The following is an 18,341-nucleotide window of genomic DNA, read 5'->3' as shown; positions in this document are numbered from 1 at the left end:
ATACTTCCGTTGTAGATCACTATCGATAATATATGTGTATATACATCAAAGTTTACATTGATCTTGAAAGTGAAGGAAGATCAGGGAAATTAAAACGAGTTGGAAATTCTTGAAAATATACCGAAACTCAAGGAAATTGCTATATTTCATGGAAGAGTCAGAGATTTTTAACTGCTCACAAAAAGTATGAAGAATAAGTGAAAACATCAAGACAGATTCAAAATGAAGAAGATAATAAAAAGACTGAGAAAATAAAATTATCTTCAGAAATGAAGAAATTTGAGGAAGGCCGAAAGACGTTAAAACTGCAAGCATTGAAAGAATAACAAATCAAATAAAAAATTCAAATACCTGTGCCACATTTTTTAAAAGATAATCAAAGACGTAGGTCAATTATGACTTATTTTGACTTTAATTAAATAAACCCATTTTTGGTGTTCCATCCGTGGTGGTATTTTATTCTAAATTACGTTTCAAACTCACTACGTTCATCGTCGGAATTTTACTAATTTGGGAAAGTATTAGTTGGGATGCATTGATAGAATTTTAAAATCATGTAAAGAGCATACATCCCAACATTAAGTTAACGATGAAGATCGAAAATGAAGGAAAAATATCATTTCTGGACTCATTAAGTATGAAGAAAATTTCGGAACAGTTGAATTACAGCATATACAGGAAACCAATTCATGTTGATAATTACTTAAGGGATGATAATATCATCATCCATCCCGGAAAAATTCAATAATAAAAACATTGTTACACGGAGCGAAAACAATGTCTAATAAAGATCATATTCAAGAAGAAATACGCCATTTAAAATTTGTTTTTAGATGGCTATAATAAAAGATATCTGTAAGGCAACAACTGAATGCCTGAAATTTAACAAGAAGCAGAATTCAGACAGGACTTCGGAATGAATGCAAAATCACAATTCAGACCCTTCATTTGCAATACTTCTAATAAGTCGACGATTAAATAAATATAGAATAACAGTTTCGACAGATGACGCCAGCTTATTAGGAGCAGCATTATCTAATGAGGCAAGACGAACAATATTAAAAGACAAAATTTCTAAATTAGAATTCTTGTTTACACGTCTTTCCTTGATTTCAGCTCACTCTGCCTTTTACCTACTACGTGCCTCATTGTCCATGCCAAGGCTGCTATACTTTCTTCGCTGTGCTCCTTCTTGGCGGGATGCTGATCTACTGGAATGCTATGACAACACCTTGAAAACCGGTCTAGAATCTATCCTGAATTGTTCACTCAACAATAACTCTTGGCTGCAGGCGTCCCTTCCTGTTAACCACGGAGGTCTCGGCATTCGTCGCGCCATGGATCTGGCTATTTCATCCTTTCTGTCTTCGTTCTATGGCGCTAAGCCATTGATCGAGACCATTCTCCAACAAGATCTTAGCCTAGTATCGGATTCGGATGTCAACGATAGCATTGCTAAGTGGTCATCTATAGTGGGATCAGATCCCCCTGACCTTGATAAGAGAGGACTACAATCCTCTTGGGACGATCCTCTTATAAATCATCACTTTTCAGCTCTGCTTCAGTCATCCGATAACCCAGAAGATAAGGCCAGACTTCTAGCTACATCATCTCCAGAAGCAGGCGCTTGGCTCCATGCTATCCCGTCACCTTCTTTAGGATTACATCTTCCCAATGACAGTTTTCGAATTGCCAGTGCACTGCGTTTGGGAGCAGATGTATGCGAGCAACACAGATGTCCTGCCTGTAGAAGTGTCGTAGACAAGAAGGGCCTTCATGGACTCTCCTGTGCCAATAGTGCGGGCAGACATTCACGCCACTCCAGCGTCAACGACATTATCATGAGGGCACTAATTTCAGCAGGAGTTCCTTCTATATGTGAACCGTCGGGATGCAGTCGTGCAGACGGCAAGAGGCCAGATGGTATGACTCTAATACCGTGGAAGAAAGGAAAAGCACTTCTATGGGATTTTACTTGTTCCGACACCTTCGCCCCTTCAAATATACATTCTTCCTCAGCACAAGCTGGCAACGTGGCTGCTCGCCGGGAAACAGAAAAGCGCAGGAAATATAGCAATTTACTCGACAAATATCATTTTGTCGCTATAGCTGTCGAATCGGGTGGTTCATGGGGTCCCGAAGGCCTTAACTTTATAAAAGAAGTTGGTCATCGCATTCGTTTATCGTCAGGAGATGCTAGAGCAACCTCGTTTCTACTGCAACGCATCAGCATGGCAGTACAAAGAGGGAACGTTGCATCAGTTTTGGAAACGCTACCCTCTGGTAAGGAACTGGAGGAGATCTTTTGTTTGTAATCTCGGCGAAGGTTTGAGGATGCTGTTGTGAGGCTTATCACAATAACGTGTATTAGTGAATAATTATATTTTAATAATCTGTAAAATGTAAATTGTGCACTGTTCAAGGAATGTAATATTTTGTAGTTTTGCCAGCGGACTTAATGCAAAGTGGGATCTTATTGTTGTCTAATTTCTAATTTTAATTAACTTTGAATGTTACAAATTTGAATGAGGCCGTCGGTTTTAACAATATTTCATTGTTAAATTTTAATGTAAATAATTAGGCAAAAATTGCTTTGTTGTTATAATACATATGTATATAATTTGATAGTGTTGATTAATATATAACTGATCGTATAAAATAAGTAAAATGAAATAAAATATTGGTTCAAACAAAAAAAAAATAACAGTAATTCACATGCCATTGTTAAAGATCGAACAAATACAACACGCCGTGAAAGATCAGGAAAGATTAGACACCCTAGGTGTAATTCAGTCTCATGTGAATGTAGCTTAACATATATTGAACAAACAGGATGTACAATAAAAAACAGATGTGAGAAACATACAAAAGATGTATTTCAAATTAACAAGATAAGTCAGCATTATCGCAACTTTCACTAGAAGATAAACATAAAATTTTGTTTGAAAATGCGTCCAATTATATGCATGTCCACTCATGAATATAAAAGGTTATTAAGAGAAGCAATGGAAATAACATTACGTGATAGCACATTGGACAGAGAGGAAGGTTTGAAATTGAGTGATATTTGGAATATTACAATAAAGTATTCCATTAATACAATAATAATAATAATAATAATAATAATAATAATAATAATAATAATAATAATAATAATAATAATAAAGAGAATAGTAATAACTAAGAAAACGGTTACATTATAAGTTTAAATGAAGTTGTGAATTATAACAGTATATGATTAATTTTGAAATTTAAAATTATAACAATTAGGTTATATTGCAATAATTGTACAACAATTCTCTAAGTTAGTAAAACTATGACGACGAATGCAGTTAGTGGGCTTAAAACATAGGTTAAAATAAAATAAGTAAAACATGGATGGAAAACCAAAAAATGAGTTTATTTAATTACAGATATCTCCGAGAAAATTATGTATAATGTGTTGATTTGTGTATGTTTATGAGTATATTCTGAGTGCTGAGATATAAACTAATTATTTGCTGAGCAAAACTATATATTTTTTCATTAAAATTCAACACGTGTTACAGTTTTGCTCAGCAAATAATTAGTTTATATTTAATTATAACAAAGCAATGCTTCTATGTATGAGATATTAGATATTGTTAGTCTATAATTATTGTTTGGTGCTAATGTTTTATTTTATTCCAAATACAGGAAATAATAAGTATTTACAGTAAGAAATTAAGCTTATACTGTATTTAAAAAATAAAATAAAAAGGATAGCGTTCCCCGACTATGGGGATGGGACCGATTTTTTTGTTTCTTAAATTTAACCATAAATGATAGTGTTCTCAGGTCAGGGAATATTTACTTACGTAGTGGTGGTAATTCAGGGAAAGTCATGGAAATCAATACGAGAATTTCAGTGTGAACTCAGTTCAAAAGAATGTATATATTTGTAAAGTATATACGGGTATATTGACCAGAGTGTTATATGCTTTAAATTTTACATTAATAAATGAAATTATAATTGAAACACTTCTTCTAGTTGTGAGTAAATAAATAAACTTTTCTACATTGAACCAATATCTTGGTACGTAACATATGTCCCACCTGTTTTCTAGGCTAGATTAAATTAAAAACGTATATGGCTGGAACACACATCGTGCTACAAATAGAACTTTGTAATAATATTTGAAGAACAGTCTTTGAAATAATTTATAATTCATATTTACTGATATCAGTTACACTAGTTGTTTAGAATACTATTTACTATTCCATTCAAAATTAATTTCATCTTTCTCTATTACTAACTAGGAAACAACTGATAAATTAATTCGAATTTTATATATATTGGGAAGTTCTCGAGGAATGTGATAGATTAAGGTTTCTTATTGAACTTCTGTTTTTGGATTGTATCCTTGGCATTATAGTGTAGTTTATATCATAGAAACAGAAGTATATGGAAATAGAAGCTAAATCAAATCCAAGAACAATTTTCTTTATGAATATCAAATGCACCAGTTTCCCAGTTTTCATCCTTCCATAATATCACTAGTGCTCTGATTCCTTCGTCGTCTGTGGAATTAACATGTAAAAAATAAAAGAAACATAAAAATTAAGTAAAAAACAATTTAAATAAATCATCCATATGGAAATTCAGTCAGTAAAGGAATAGATTTGGAAGTCAGTAAATTAGTGAGCGTCACAATGAGAGTCATAGGCATTACCCACGTGGTAGTTATTAAATAAAGTAATCGACGCATGTAATTGATGCAAATTATCAATAAAAATTGGAATATTCTAAATTAGTAATAAAATATTACATGATAATACATCGTAATTCATTTGTGATGATAACAGATCTAGAATTTTGGCCTTGAATGTCGTACTGTATATTGAAATTACTATATCATACAGTAAGTTGCATGACAACAAGAAAAACCTTAACATGATTTCATTTTAGATTAGATCCTGATTCTTCTGGTTTAAAAAAGAGAACATAAACAAACAAACAGGCTATAATTATCCTTCAACATTAAGAAATCTGTTAATTAAAATTTTGATGATGATAGTTGATACATTTTTTTTAAACTGTTGCTTCGGTTTGGCGTATGGGAATGAATTCATGAAAGAATTAACTCTGGATAAATTGAAGTGAAGACTTTTAAAAATTGTAAAACCTAAAGGATATCAAAGTGTTTAAGCATAATATCTGCGGATTCAATTCATTGCATTTAAAGAGTGAATATTATTAATTTATGTTCTTTTTGTTATGTGTAGCTGGACAAGAAGAAGTCGTAAAAATACTAGTTTCACATGGAGCGTCAGTTAATGTACAATCGCAAAATGGATTCACTCCACTGTACATGGCAGCCCAAGAAAACCACGATAACGTTGTTCGATTCTTACTTGCAAATGGCGCAAATCAGAGTTTGGCTACTGAGGTGAGTTATCTCTAAAATAAAGTTTGGGAATACTATTTTTATTTTCATTTTTTCTTCTTTTTGTATTTTTCTTTGTTTCAGGTTCGATATTTCTTTTCTTTTTTTCCTATTTTTAAATCCTTTTACAATGACTTAAAAGAATATTTCTATTGATGCTAACTGAAAATCTGTAGTTTTTAGCAAATAGTACTTCTTCATTTCTTCTTCTTCTTCTAAGAAAAGCTACTTTACGCATAAAGCCAGTGGTGCTATTCTAATTTTTTAACAACCGGTTCTGTATGTTTATATATATATGGATAGTAGATGAATGCAAAGAGATAGTAGATAGGTAGATAGAATTATCTTAGGAAACAAACCATACACGATAGACAAAAGCAAATTTACTGGGTACCACAAGTGACAAATAAAGACCTACACAGCATCCGTATACAAGGTATGTGACAAAATTATTTACCACTGAATATCTTGGAAACGAATTTTCCAAGATAGAGGTTGTAAAAAGTATTGGAAAGACTTCTTTCCAGCAATGGTCGACAATTGTTGATAATCGTATTCGTGTGTTTCAAATACAAATAACACTCACCACTTCAATTATATAATTCCAGTTTTTATTCTTGATGTCTAAGCATTTGAGATTAAGAAATAAACGCTTATGCCTTGTTCTGAGAAATCGTATGTTTAACCCTGTAGCTAAACAGACACTTAAAATAATAAAATTTTCCGTTACCCCGGCCAGGCACGAAGAAGGGGGGGGGGGGGGCGGTCTGTGACATAAAATACTGTGGTCACGCTAGGGGCTCGATCATTTTGCACTATTTTACTTGAACACATATTGGTTCGTTTAACCAGAATTTCGTAATGGGGGGGGGGGAGTCGTGACACGAAATACTAAAGGCCTAGGAGCTCAATCAATCTAGACTATTTTACTGGCAACATATATTGATTTGTTAGGACAATAAAATGAGGATATGTTACTAAGTATTTTAATAACAAACTATGAAGAAATTTCGAGTAAAAGAATTTTAAAAAAGTATTGAAAAAGATTTTACAATATTTACGTTCCTCCCTCTGTTCATTCAAATATAACAATTTCCTTTTCATTATGACCTCAACCATTATAAAAATTACATATCCACTATTATAAAATGTACATATTCAATAATGTCTTGTAAAATATTTTACAATATCTGCGTTCCTTTCTTTCTTGAATCAAATGTTAACAGAACTTTTTTTCCATACAACTTTTTTGTTTTCATTATTCCGTCTGTTCCAAATGACAAGTTAAAGGAGCAGTAGAGAACTGTTTCTGAAGTAACATGTTTGATATTGCAGAGAAGCGATGGCCAAAAATTCTGATAAAAAAATGTCCACGCTGTTACACAACGGCATTATACTTTCGAAAGCTTGAAATTTCCCTGCCTAGTAGCAGAAATTCTGAGAATTCCGTAACTTTTCTAGAAATTTCAAATTCCCTGACTTTTCCAGGATATCCCGCTCAATCGCCACCATGTATTGCAAGTAATACAAATCTCCTCATAAGAAAGAGTAACCAAAAGCTTACTGTAGCTTTTTATTTTTAACGCTGATTCTTCTTTTTCTCCTTTCTTTTTGTTTCATCATTCCTTAATTTTTTCATTTCTTGTTTCGAAGGGGGTTCGGACCCCCGGACCCCATTGGCTACGTGCTTGCCCCAGCCCAGCCCGCCATTAATCTTCTGGTATGTACAGAGTAAAGCATGGTTCTTTAAATAAGTCAATTGTTTTTGGCTGTGAAAAATTTGTATTCAGCAAGCTCTCCCTTCCAGCTGCTTTTGTGAGTGTCTGAGTTTATGCCTGGTTATAACAAACGGTTCTGCAAACTCGAAATATTTTAACAACCGGTTCTACCGAACCGGTGCGAACCGGCTGAATAGCACCACTGCCCAAAGCTACAGCTTACAAGGAGAGATAAAGAAATTAAAGATAAGAAGTAAAATAATGTACAAACAAGAACAAAGTATATAACCACTGAGACAATCTAAAGAAAAAAGTATGAGTTGAAAATGTTAAATAGTGTATTTCTTATATTGCTCCAATTTTAAGAGTATGCTTGTTATAGAATAAAATTGTGTATACATGTAAATTAATCACATACGATAATAATTTACAATAAGTTTGTATTTCCTTTTGTAGGATGGGTTCACCCCCTTAGCAGTAGCTATGCAACAGGGTCATGATAAAGTAGTTGCAGTACTCCTTGAAAATGATACTCGAGGGAAGGTTCGCCTTCCAGCACTACACATTGCCGCTAAGAAGGACGACTGTAAGGCTGCCGCTCTCCTCCTCCAGGTAGTGTATTTTTTTCTATCTTTAAATTATACTAAAATTAATGTCATGATTCTGAATTGGGAAGAGCTCTATAGTATTTGTTGATTGCTGTGTATGTGTAGTACATACATATTATTTCAGGTAAGCTTTATTGTAAAATTTACTAACTTGAAGATAAACTACAGTCCGGCTCAAACCTCTTGAAGTCTGGCGAAACTTAATAGCGAACAAGTGCGATGTTGTCAGATTTCTCTTCTTTTCGTGTACACGTGTTTACTATTTGTAGAATCGTGCTCTTTTCCTTCTACGTGTTGAGAAACGATTTTCTTTCCTCCTAAACATCTCCAACATTATATTACGAAAAACTTTTTCGAGCGCAAATAAAATTTCTCCCAAGCATCGAGTGAAGCAGACTATATTAAACAACTTCGCGCAACTTGCATTGGGTATTGCGAAAATTAGAACACTCTTTAAACATCAGACCATGTGCATGGATTTTCTCGGGATTCTCCCGTTTCCTCCTACTTCATTCCACCATTTCATTCATTTCTCATCATTACCGTCTCTTTTAAAGTAGTCGGCATAACAGTAGGACGCAGAACTTAAAGATTTCATTTCATTTTTTAAAACGTCGGGAGGTTTGAGCCGGACATGACTTATATATATTTGCTTCGAAATTTTAATATTGCTTGCAGCCAGTAGTGCTATACGAGACGTACGTGTGATTACTCTTAAACTCGTAGAACACACACATGTTTACAGAGTGGAGTGAAAATATTATAAATATTGCCAATTTGTGTGTATAGTTAACAACATTACTGTTGAATTCCTGACGTTTTCAAACGTTAGGATTAGTGTTAAGTTAGTGTAGTATGTTACTCTCAAAGTCACAGTGAGAGACAATCAACGTCTACGAACGTAAATTGATTTATTATGATTCTTCGGATATACAAAGTGTACATGTATATTCGTAGTGTTTCATTGAATTATCTTTTCCATGATTGTTTGTATGATTGTAAGTAGTGTCAGGACAGTACTTCACACATCTGCAACGAAAATATCTGGGATTTCATAAAGGTATACTTCTTGCATCCTTGACATAAAACTGGGCCTAATTAATCAATATTTGTATATATATATATATATATATATATATATATATATATTAAAAAAAAAAAAAACTATGGATCCAACAGGTAGAGGGTTTGCACGTCTTGTTGCAAATTTCCATTATCCTTATTTTCTATTAATGTTATTTGACATGGGATCGTATTACAAATATACGTTATGTATACTATTAATATGAAAGCAATGTAATTAGAATTAATTTATAATAAATATTTTGGGAATAATGAAATAATTCTACCAAGTGTTTACTATTTGTTTTGCTTTCAGAACGATCACAATCCCGATGTAACGTCCAAAAGTGGGTTTACTCCTCTTCACATAGCTGCACATTATGGAAATGAGAACATTGCCAACTTACTGTTGCAAAGAGGAGCTGATGTCAACTATTCAGCTAAGGTATGTATTGAAACGAGTAGTGGAAGTTGTAGAAATCTACACCGTGAACTTTTCTGTTTTACTTAATGCAATAAAATAATTATTTACCAATCGAGAAGTTCGTGTGATCGGATCATTTTTCTGAAACAAAAGATCCAAGATACAGCCTGTCATATTTATGTACAATAATACTTTTGCGTTGCCAAGCAGTTCGTATTGAATTTACTGATTCGACTGGAGTATCTGTCGTGTTTTGATGTGCATTTGTAAGTTAGTAAACAATTTTTTTTTTTTTTTTTTTTTTTTTTTTTTTAAAGTTTGAATTCCAGTACAAATTGTTGGCAATAAGAAATAAATAAGAAAATTTTACTGTATCTTTACAGAAATGTAGGTAATAGACAAATAATCAATAACTGAGTATTAAGATAAAAGGTAAATAAAGTACGTTTTCAAATAAGTATGGAATCTCAACAAGTTCAATGTGCTATTTGCATGGTAACGGGGCAACGGACTATAAACTATATAAAATTTAAAGGAACGTGTCTTTCTTCCTGGAAAATTGAAGAAAAAGAAGCAATGTAACAAGATAACGAAACAAATTATTAAAATAAAGACAGTAAACAGTTAATCTAAGAAAAAAACAAACAAATCACTGACACGATATATGTGTAATAACTTTATCTTAATTAAGGCAGCAAAAGCCAATAGCATCGTGTTATTCTTTTAGTAGATTGTATTTTGTATAAGAAGGATAATAATATGACTCTAAGCACAAATTGTTATAGTTGCTTTAGTTACGTATAAAGTCTTAGTGAACTGAATCCAATATTGCTTCTAATGTGAGCTTGTATACATATATAACATTGAAAATTCAAAAGAAGGAGACACTTTGTTTTCGATGCGGTACTAATTTGAAACTAACTTGAGAAGTACTTGAGTGTAATTTTGAGCTTAATATCTCATAAAGCTAGACTATTCTTAAAATAGCTGGAAAAGTTTTTTTTTTTTTTTTTAATATAAATATTGTATGACTTCTTTTATACCTAATGATTATTTTTTTTTTTTTTTTTTTTTAACTTGTAGCACAATATCACTCCATTGCATGTAGCTGCAAAATGGGGAAAGACCAATATGGTTTCATTACTCATTGAAAAAGGGGCCAATATTGAAGCAAAAACTAGAGATGGATTAACACCATTGCATTGTGCTGCAAGATCTGGCCATGAACAAGTTGTAGATATGCTCCTCGAACGAGGTGCTCCCATCAGCTCAAAAACAAAGGTAAGTCATTACAGAATTATTTCTGTCTCCATTCATAGGGTGAGTTAGTTTGATTTTGTATTCTATTAACTATATTATAATATTCAAAATATTTAAATGTTATTGTCAGTTGTATCAGTTAAATTTCGTGCTTCATATTATACCTGCTTCTTCTAAAAGATTACTTTCCCCCAAAGGAAAATAATAAAAAGAAGAAAATATTGAACATGCACTGATTTTTTAGCTTCAACACGAGCTTCCATTTGTAGACATAAAATAGTATTAAACTATTAAAAGTAAACAAAATAATGTCTTGAATGGAAAATTACTAATAGAATAGTATGAAATGTACAGTAAAATAATAAAATCACATCCTTTTGCAAAGAGTTTTTTTTTTTTTTTTTTTTTTTTTTACGAACAATCCCCAAAAAAGACGTATTTCAAAAATTTTTACAACTCTCAGTTATAACTACTCTGTTCTCCTCTCACGACTTTACTTTACTTTTCATAACATAACTTTACTTTTCGTAATAATTAACTAGGAACTAACTAACTTTTCGTAATAATTACCTAGGGTTTTTTTTTTTTTTTTTTTTTTTTTTTTTTTTTTTTTTTTTTTTTTTTTAAGTAAGAACGGTCTTCAGATTTTTTTCAGTCTTAAGATCTGTTAACAGATCAAAAGCGTGAAAAAGTAAGAGTGTCAGAGAGGAAGCCATCTTCCATTTTGACCACAATGCTGATCAATGTCTGTCACAAATAGTAACTATGGACGAAACATGGTCGTACCATTACGATTCTCAAACGAAACTACAGCCAATGGAGTGGCGACACTCAGGTACCCCTTGCCCCAAAATGTTCAAAAGACAGAAGGCAGAAAGGGTTTCCAACATTCTTCTGTGATAAGGATGAAGTCGTACTCATAGACTACCTGCTCAAGGGTCAGACGTTTAATGCAGAGTATTACTCACGAAGCTGAAAGACAAATTGAAAGTGCAATGCCGCGGAAAATTGAAAAAAAAGTAAGTAATTATGTTCCTTCAGAACAATGCTCCTGTCCATCGAGCATTATAAACACAACTGCATTGCATGATCTAAGGATTCAGTGTCTACATCCTCCTAATTATTCCCCATATCTAGCTCCGTCAAACTATTACTTATTCCCCAGCTCAAATAAATAACACTTGAAAAGTCGTCATTTTGGATCTGATAAGGTCATTAGTGCTACGGAGCAGTAGTACGAGAAACAGTTTTTTTTTTTTTTTTTTTTTAAATAACTAGTCTGCAAAAATTGGAACACCGTACAAGAAAGTGTATTGAATTTTGGGGGAAGTGTAGAATAACTGTAAAATTTCACCATTCCACGTTCACGTCTTCTGGGTTGAGCTACAAACTTTTCAGCAGCCCTCATATTTCTTTTGACATTTGTTTTGCGTGACCGTAAAGCCTGTGAGTTATTTATCCATCATTCATTTCATGAGATTGTTTATTGAAGTTCTTTACCAAATTCTAAAGTAAATGTTTGAGAAAAAGTAAACTTTGGTTTGAAGAAGAAATAAAACCAACTAGTAATGAGCTAAAATATATTAAATAACTTGAAACTATATATTATGTCCCATAAAATATGTGTGATTCTTTATATTGTCGTTAGATGATTTCAGATCGATAAAGTCATTGTTTCTCTTTCAGAATGGACTTGCTCCTCTGCACATGGCTTCCCAGGGAGACCATGTTGACGCTGCTAGGATTCTTCTTTACCATAAAGCTCCAGTAGATGAAGTCACAGTTGATTACCTGACAGCTCTTCATGTGGCAGCACATTGTGGACACGTGCGTGTGGCTAAGCTTTTACTGGATAGAAAGGCTGATCCTAATGCGCGTGCCCTCAATGGATTCACACCTTTGCACATTGCCTGCAAGAAGAACCGAATAAAAGTTGTTGAACTGCTTTTGAAACATGGTGCCTCAATTGAAGCAACAACTGAAGTAAGTCGTTCATAATATGTCTTTAGCTTTAAAATAAATAAATAAATAAATAATAATAATAATAATAATAATAATAATAATAATAATAATAATAATAATAATAATAATGTAATTTGACAGATAAGTCTGTTGTTTTCAGTTTGTAATAAAATTATTATTATTATTATTATTATTATTATTAAGAATGAATGAAAGAAAATTTCGGTAGTGAAAATTGCGTTAGATCTAAATCAACTTTATTCAAACACGTTAAGATAACAACTGATGTTTGGTACAGTTTTCTGAGTATTATTTTCTTCAGGACGGTGATATATGTTTTTTAATTGACTAATTAATTAATTATTGACAAGAAATTTTGTTAGTATGGTGAATGTATGTAAACTGCCTCACGTTTGATATTAATTCACATTCTTGCAGTGGTGGCTACTGTACATATTACGCTATTAAAGAACCACCAATTTTCCAAACAAAATTATTTCACTGACAGTAAATAATTTACTTTCCCTTAGGTGCATATACAGCAATTAGATTTCAATATGATAAGTATGGGATCGAATGCTAAATCTGTTTTACCTTATAGAAGTTATTAAGGACTGTGTGCTCTCCAGATTCATTGTAACAATGGTTTTGCATCAGCTTTCAATATAAGGTGCTGCTCTTCCAAGAATATTATAGTTAAATCATATCGTTGACGAGCTTTTCGTATGTGGAAAAATCATATACAATATACTTTTTTAGTGATTTAATATTATTAGTAGATGTTTTTAGCCAAATATCTTAGCATAGACAAGTTTGAAATTTCTAAAAAGAGCTGTAGTTTTTAAATTGGTTTCTTTGCTATGTGGTATTCCTGCTCCTTTGTAGTTGAATTCTATATTGATGATTATATTTCCCAAGTACTTAATTAGCATAGAGTCCTAATCTAACGTAAATTCTACAAATAGATTACATAATATGTAGAGCAGAATATTAAAACAAAACAATAAATAAAAAAATATTTTCAAAACGTATCATAGAAAGTTTTACGACAATGATTATTAACTTTGTAATTCCAAAATTAGAAAAATGGAGTTTTACAGCAGACTGGAGTACAAAAACGGTATCATAGTTTCAGTCATGTATGTCCTGAATAAGTCAAACTTTTCACTCCATATTTATAGTTTCGGATGATAAATGTATCATCGGGTTGGATGATATACGGAATTAATTGTACAAAACAATTGCAAACATTAATCAGAAAAAGGAATTTGTGATGATTATTATTAATATTAATATTATTTGTGTCATTATGTATAGAACAAAACTCTACCAGCCGCCACTGACATCTACCAAAGATTTGTAGTTACGGAGATTTCTACTAATTCATTTGTTTTAGTGTGTCCTTTTATCGAAAATTGTCTGTTTTTTCAGTCTGGACTTACACCTCTGCATGTGGCTAGCTTCATGGGTTGTATGAACATCGTTATTTATTTGATACAACATGGAGCTAATCCTGATGTACCAACTGTGCGAGGTGAAACACCCCTTCACTTGGCAGCTAGAGCAAACCAAACTGATATTATTCGCATTTTGCTACGTAATGGCGCACAAGTTGATGCCAGAGCTAGGGTAAGTAGAATTATCTTCAAATACATAACCAAACTAAAGGTCACTTAAATTAATGTAAAAGGTCACTTAAATTTACTTTCATTGATAGATTTTTCCGTTCATGATAGATTTTATGTTCATGCCGGCTGGTCGAGCGGTCTAAGACATTAGGCTTGCGATCGCAAGACTTGTCAATTGCAGATTCGAATCCCTCTTAGGCTATAGGTGTTATGTATTGTTCTTTTGCCATTTATTTCATTACAATCGTTTATTTATTATCGTTTCCTTTAGCTAAAGGGCAGAATAGTGGGATGTAGAACTTAAATGTACAACACAAAATTCCACTCATAAAAATAATCTGCCCTGGGAATTTTTGTTGTGCAATTTGATGTTTCCTACAATTTTTTTTTCAGATTTCATGCAAATTGCAGTTTTCGTTCTATAGCTTTGGTGCTAAAAAGCAGGCCCACAGTGAACGGCTGGCAAACTGGGTAGAACCAAGACCACAAAATTTAAAATGCTGCAAAAACTACTAAGTTATAGATCCCTCTTGCCATTTTCCTGCTTGTATGGGGTAACCTCATAGGATCTTGTTTCAACTTATTCTAGTTTATCTTTTATAGTTAATAGTGTAACTTATTGAATATCGATTAAGCAAGAAGGCAACAGATAGTAATGGACAATTGTCTTTAAAAATGATTAGTAAGTGTTAAGGGACAAAAATTGTTTATTGTCAAGGGTGCCATTTTGCCTCACTACATGCCTCTAAAACGGAACGCTGAACTTCAATCCCCCAGATTAGCTTTGTTAGTTCGCCGAGTTTAAGGAATAAATTTAACTAGCATATATAGTAATCCATCTGGTTAAAAAGATGGTATAATATTTTAGCCAACAGGAAACGTTAATGATTAAGTGTTTCTTCTTTCAACTGGGACATGTGATATATTTGAAAATAATGTACGTCGATTTGCTTTTAAAATATAACAAGTCCAATAATAAAAGCTAGCACCTGTCGTTACATAACAATAACGATTGCAGATATAGATAAATTAACAAAATGTGAATTCATTAGTACTAAATATAATTTCACATTGTTATAATTATTTTGTTTTATAATATTCCAGTAATATTGTAATACGGTACAAAGGAATTTTGTTCATAATATATATTTTTAACTTCATTACGAGGGAAATAAAACTAATATTTTAATGTTAAAATGAATTTTCTACAACAGCAATTCTAGAAAGGTTTATGCTATGTTATATAGCAAGTATGAACTATGTAATGTGATACGATAATAAAAGAATATTTTGGTAGACTAGAAGTCAATTTCAGAACAGTGTTTCCATTGAAGTGTATATTATTGTGAAGTACATTATATTGCATTAACTCTTACAAGTTTCTGGGGAACTTTATTTTGTTTCAGGAGCAACAAACACCTTTGCATATTGCTTCTCGGCTTGGGAATGTCGACATTGTGATGTTATTGCTTCAGCATGGTGCTGCAGTTGATGAAACAACCAAAGATATGTACACAGCCTTGCACATCGCGGCTAAAGAAGGACAAGAAGAGGTAAAGTATTTGGTTGGTCGCAGAATCATGGACCATATAGATGTCGTTTATCTCATGGAGAAATTTAGGTCTAAACATCAAGAATATTTCATGTAGTCAGTTTTAGTTCCTGAAAGCCCAGATTTTTGGGGTTAAATCACATTTTTTCACAATTATTCTTTTCAACGAGAAACGAGAACAGTCGTTCTGTGTGCGTTTACAGCAATTCAAATTAGAATCTTGACAGAACTTACGAAAGAACTCTGACGAATATACACATGCTCATTTTGTTACAGTGTTATTTTGATATATGTATGTTCATATAATATAAGTTTTGTTATCATTATTTTCCACTTTGATATAAACTAGTCATTTCCTCACAGTTGCTGCCTCTGTTTCTATTTTCTTTATTTTTAAGGAATTATTATTATTATTATTATTATTATTATTTAAAATTTGCTCATTTGACAGTATTTTTCTTGTTAATACTTTGTGTTGTTTAAAGTTCTTCTTCTGTGAGCTGTCTTTGTTTAATTTTGTTAAAAATTTGTTTTGTTGTCGGACTGTTCTTATGTTCAACAATAAATTTCTCTTGCGATTTTCATCTCTTTGTTTTATTTGCATGACTGTTTGACCACAGTAGTATTTTGTTGGATCATGGATTAAAAGCTTTAAGCATGTTTTTCTGTGCCTTATTTGCCTTCATCTTTCTTCACAAATTTAAACTACTTTTTGTTTCTTCTTATTATGATGATGAATGAAATTTTCTTTGTATTTTCAAAATTTAAATCTTTAGTCAGATACCACGACTGAATTCTTTACCGCATTAATAAATAAAATTAAATTTAAAAATATACGTACAAATACAGGAACGGTTGTCATAAAGCTTTTATTACCTCTATGAACAGAAACATCTTTGACTATTTTTAGTCATGTGTCTGAGAGTCAAATTATCTCTTATAGAGAGCAGCACCTGCGAGGAACATGACTAAATGAGAAAGATTTCTTTCTATATTTTGAAATTGACTCTTCTGACACTGACGTTTTGACATCTCTTGTGTCACGTATTCTGTGACGTTTCAGGATATATAGCTTTTTAACATTTAAATTTAAATTATTAAGAATTACAATAATAGGTTATTAATTTTACATCTAACATGAGTTGCTTCCATTATAAAGAGTATTTTAACTCATGTTTTCACTTTATATTTATATATATACTAAATAAATGAGGATTTCTATGATCCAACAATGTAAATTACCCCTTAAAATCATCATTACGAAAATCGTTTAAGCAATATGTGCATTTTGGATTAAATGAACGACTACAAGTGCGTGCAGCCATACAACGCTGGACAAAGTTGTCTCTACTTGAATAGGAATATTTTCAGAGCAGCTTTGTGACTCATGCAACAATAATTTCTAACCTATGAAATGCCAAACGTTATGCACAAATGAAATTACAATAGACATAAATCAGCTTGAAGCTTCGTTCCTTATGTAAAATAACTTATTTGTGTGTCGACATTCAGTTACGCCAATGCTAGCGCTGTTTCTGAATAGGATTCCTAACAATTTACATCGCATGAAAATAAAGCTTGGAGCAAATTTTTGCTTTCAGTTGGTGTAAACTATTTAGGTAAACTAAATTTTTGTATTCTGTAACTATGAATTACACTGGATTGACTGTTATTGTTACGCTTTATTGTATAGTAATATTAGTTGCAATAAACGGCTTCGGAATAAATGTACTACTTATTCAAGTATAATGTTGTGCAACTTAAATACACTTTCATCTTGGAGTAGTTATTGAGATTCTCTAATCATTTAACCAAACTCAGCACCAAAATTGCCGTGCGTAATGTCAAACATAGAATGTCAAATTGTTTTTTATTATGTAATGACTCAGAAGAAAGTAGTTTGCGACTTGTAACATTACTTCAAAATGCAGTACGTAAATTGCTCATAGGAATAAAATCTAGGGTAAACTATAATTAGCTATATGTTATACCAATAAGTCTTTTACTCGACAGATAAAACTTATTAAGTACTAAATAGCTATTATTTTTGTGGAAACCGTTTTTAACGAAAAGAAACCTTAGATAATATTTTTTAATAGGTTGATCAATTATCTAAAAAATGTAAGAAGGAATATTGAAATCATTGGACGGATGCTTGATGCATATAATATAATTGTTGCTGTAAAGACAGATAATTGGCTATAAAAAAGAATAATTTTATTAAAAAGAATAAACACACTTTTCTCAAAGCTCTCTAATATAGCAATGAGTATCTCAATATAAATTTGAACTGCTTACTTTAAAGAACCAAAAATATTATTTTTATGTTTGATACAACATTGTCTCTGATTGTTCTATTTTGTGGTAATTTCAAAAGAAAAGTGGAAGTAACTGTATATGTACTTTTTGAAGCTTACTCACAAAATCATTTTTTTTTTAAATCGGAAGATTATGATTCAACAGACACCCAACATAAAGAGGAAGTAATATGTTTTCAGTGAATGTTATCGTATATATAATATCTTTGCATCAAGTATTTTAAATTGATCTACATTCATGCAAAAGTATTGCTAGCTTTAGTTATCAGATAGTAAGTTTATCTCTCCTTTTGATTTAAAAAAAAAAAAAAAAAAATCAAGATTTTGTAGTCTTAAATCGTGAAACAATTAAAATAGCTTAAATTTTTGTATTTTATTCTATTAGGTATTTGTTGATGCTAAAA

At 31.8% G+C, this 18,341-nt stretch overlaps 1 protein-coding gene across 4 annotated transcripts in view; it reads left to right on the top strand.

Moving 5' to 3' along the window:
• LOC145661242 (uncharacterized) overlaps positions 1-18,341 on the top strand; it is a 729,570-nt gene that overhangs the window by 589,897 nt on the left and 121,332 nt on the right. For all 4 annotated transcript variants that reach the window (XM_081726693.1, XM_081726692.1, XM_081726695.1 and 1 more), the window contains exons 5-11: positions 5,245-5,408; positions 7,580-7,735; positions 9,110-9,238; positions 10,301-10,498; positions 12,164-12,460; positions 13,871-14,068; positions 15,474-15,620. In XM_081726693.1, coding sequence (XP_081582819.1) covers positions 5,245-5,408; positions 7,580-7,735; positions 9,110-9,238; positions 10,301-10,498; positions 12,164-12,460; positions 13,871-14,068; positions 15,474-15,620 — 1,289 coding nt within the window. The remainder of the gene's footprint in view (positions 1-5,244; positions 5,409-7,579; positions 7,736-9,109; positions 9,239-10,300; positions 10,499-12,163; positions 12,461-13,870; positions 14,069-15,473; positions 15,621-18,341) is intronic.

The sequence above is a fragment of the Thermobia domestica genome, chromosome 1 (genome assembly GCF_964235325.1).
Source record: "Thermobia domestica chromosome 1, izTheDome1.hap1.1, whole genome shotgun sequence".
Classification (NCBI taxonomy): domain Eukaryota; kingdom Metazoa; phylum Arthropoda; class Insecta; order Zygentoma; family Lepismatidae; genus Thermobia; species Thermobia domestica.
Note: the sequence above shows the minus strand (reverse complement) of the source record. Positions and strands in the feature narration are given on the sequence as shown.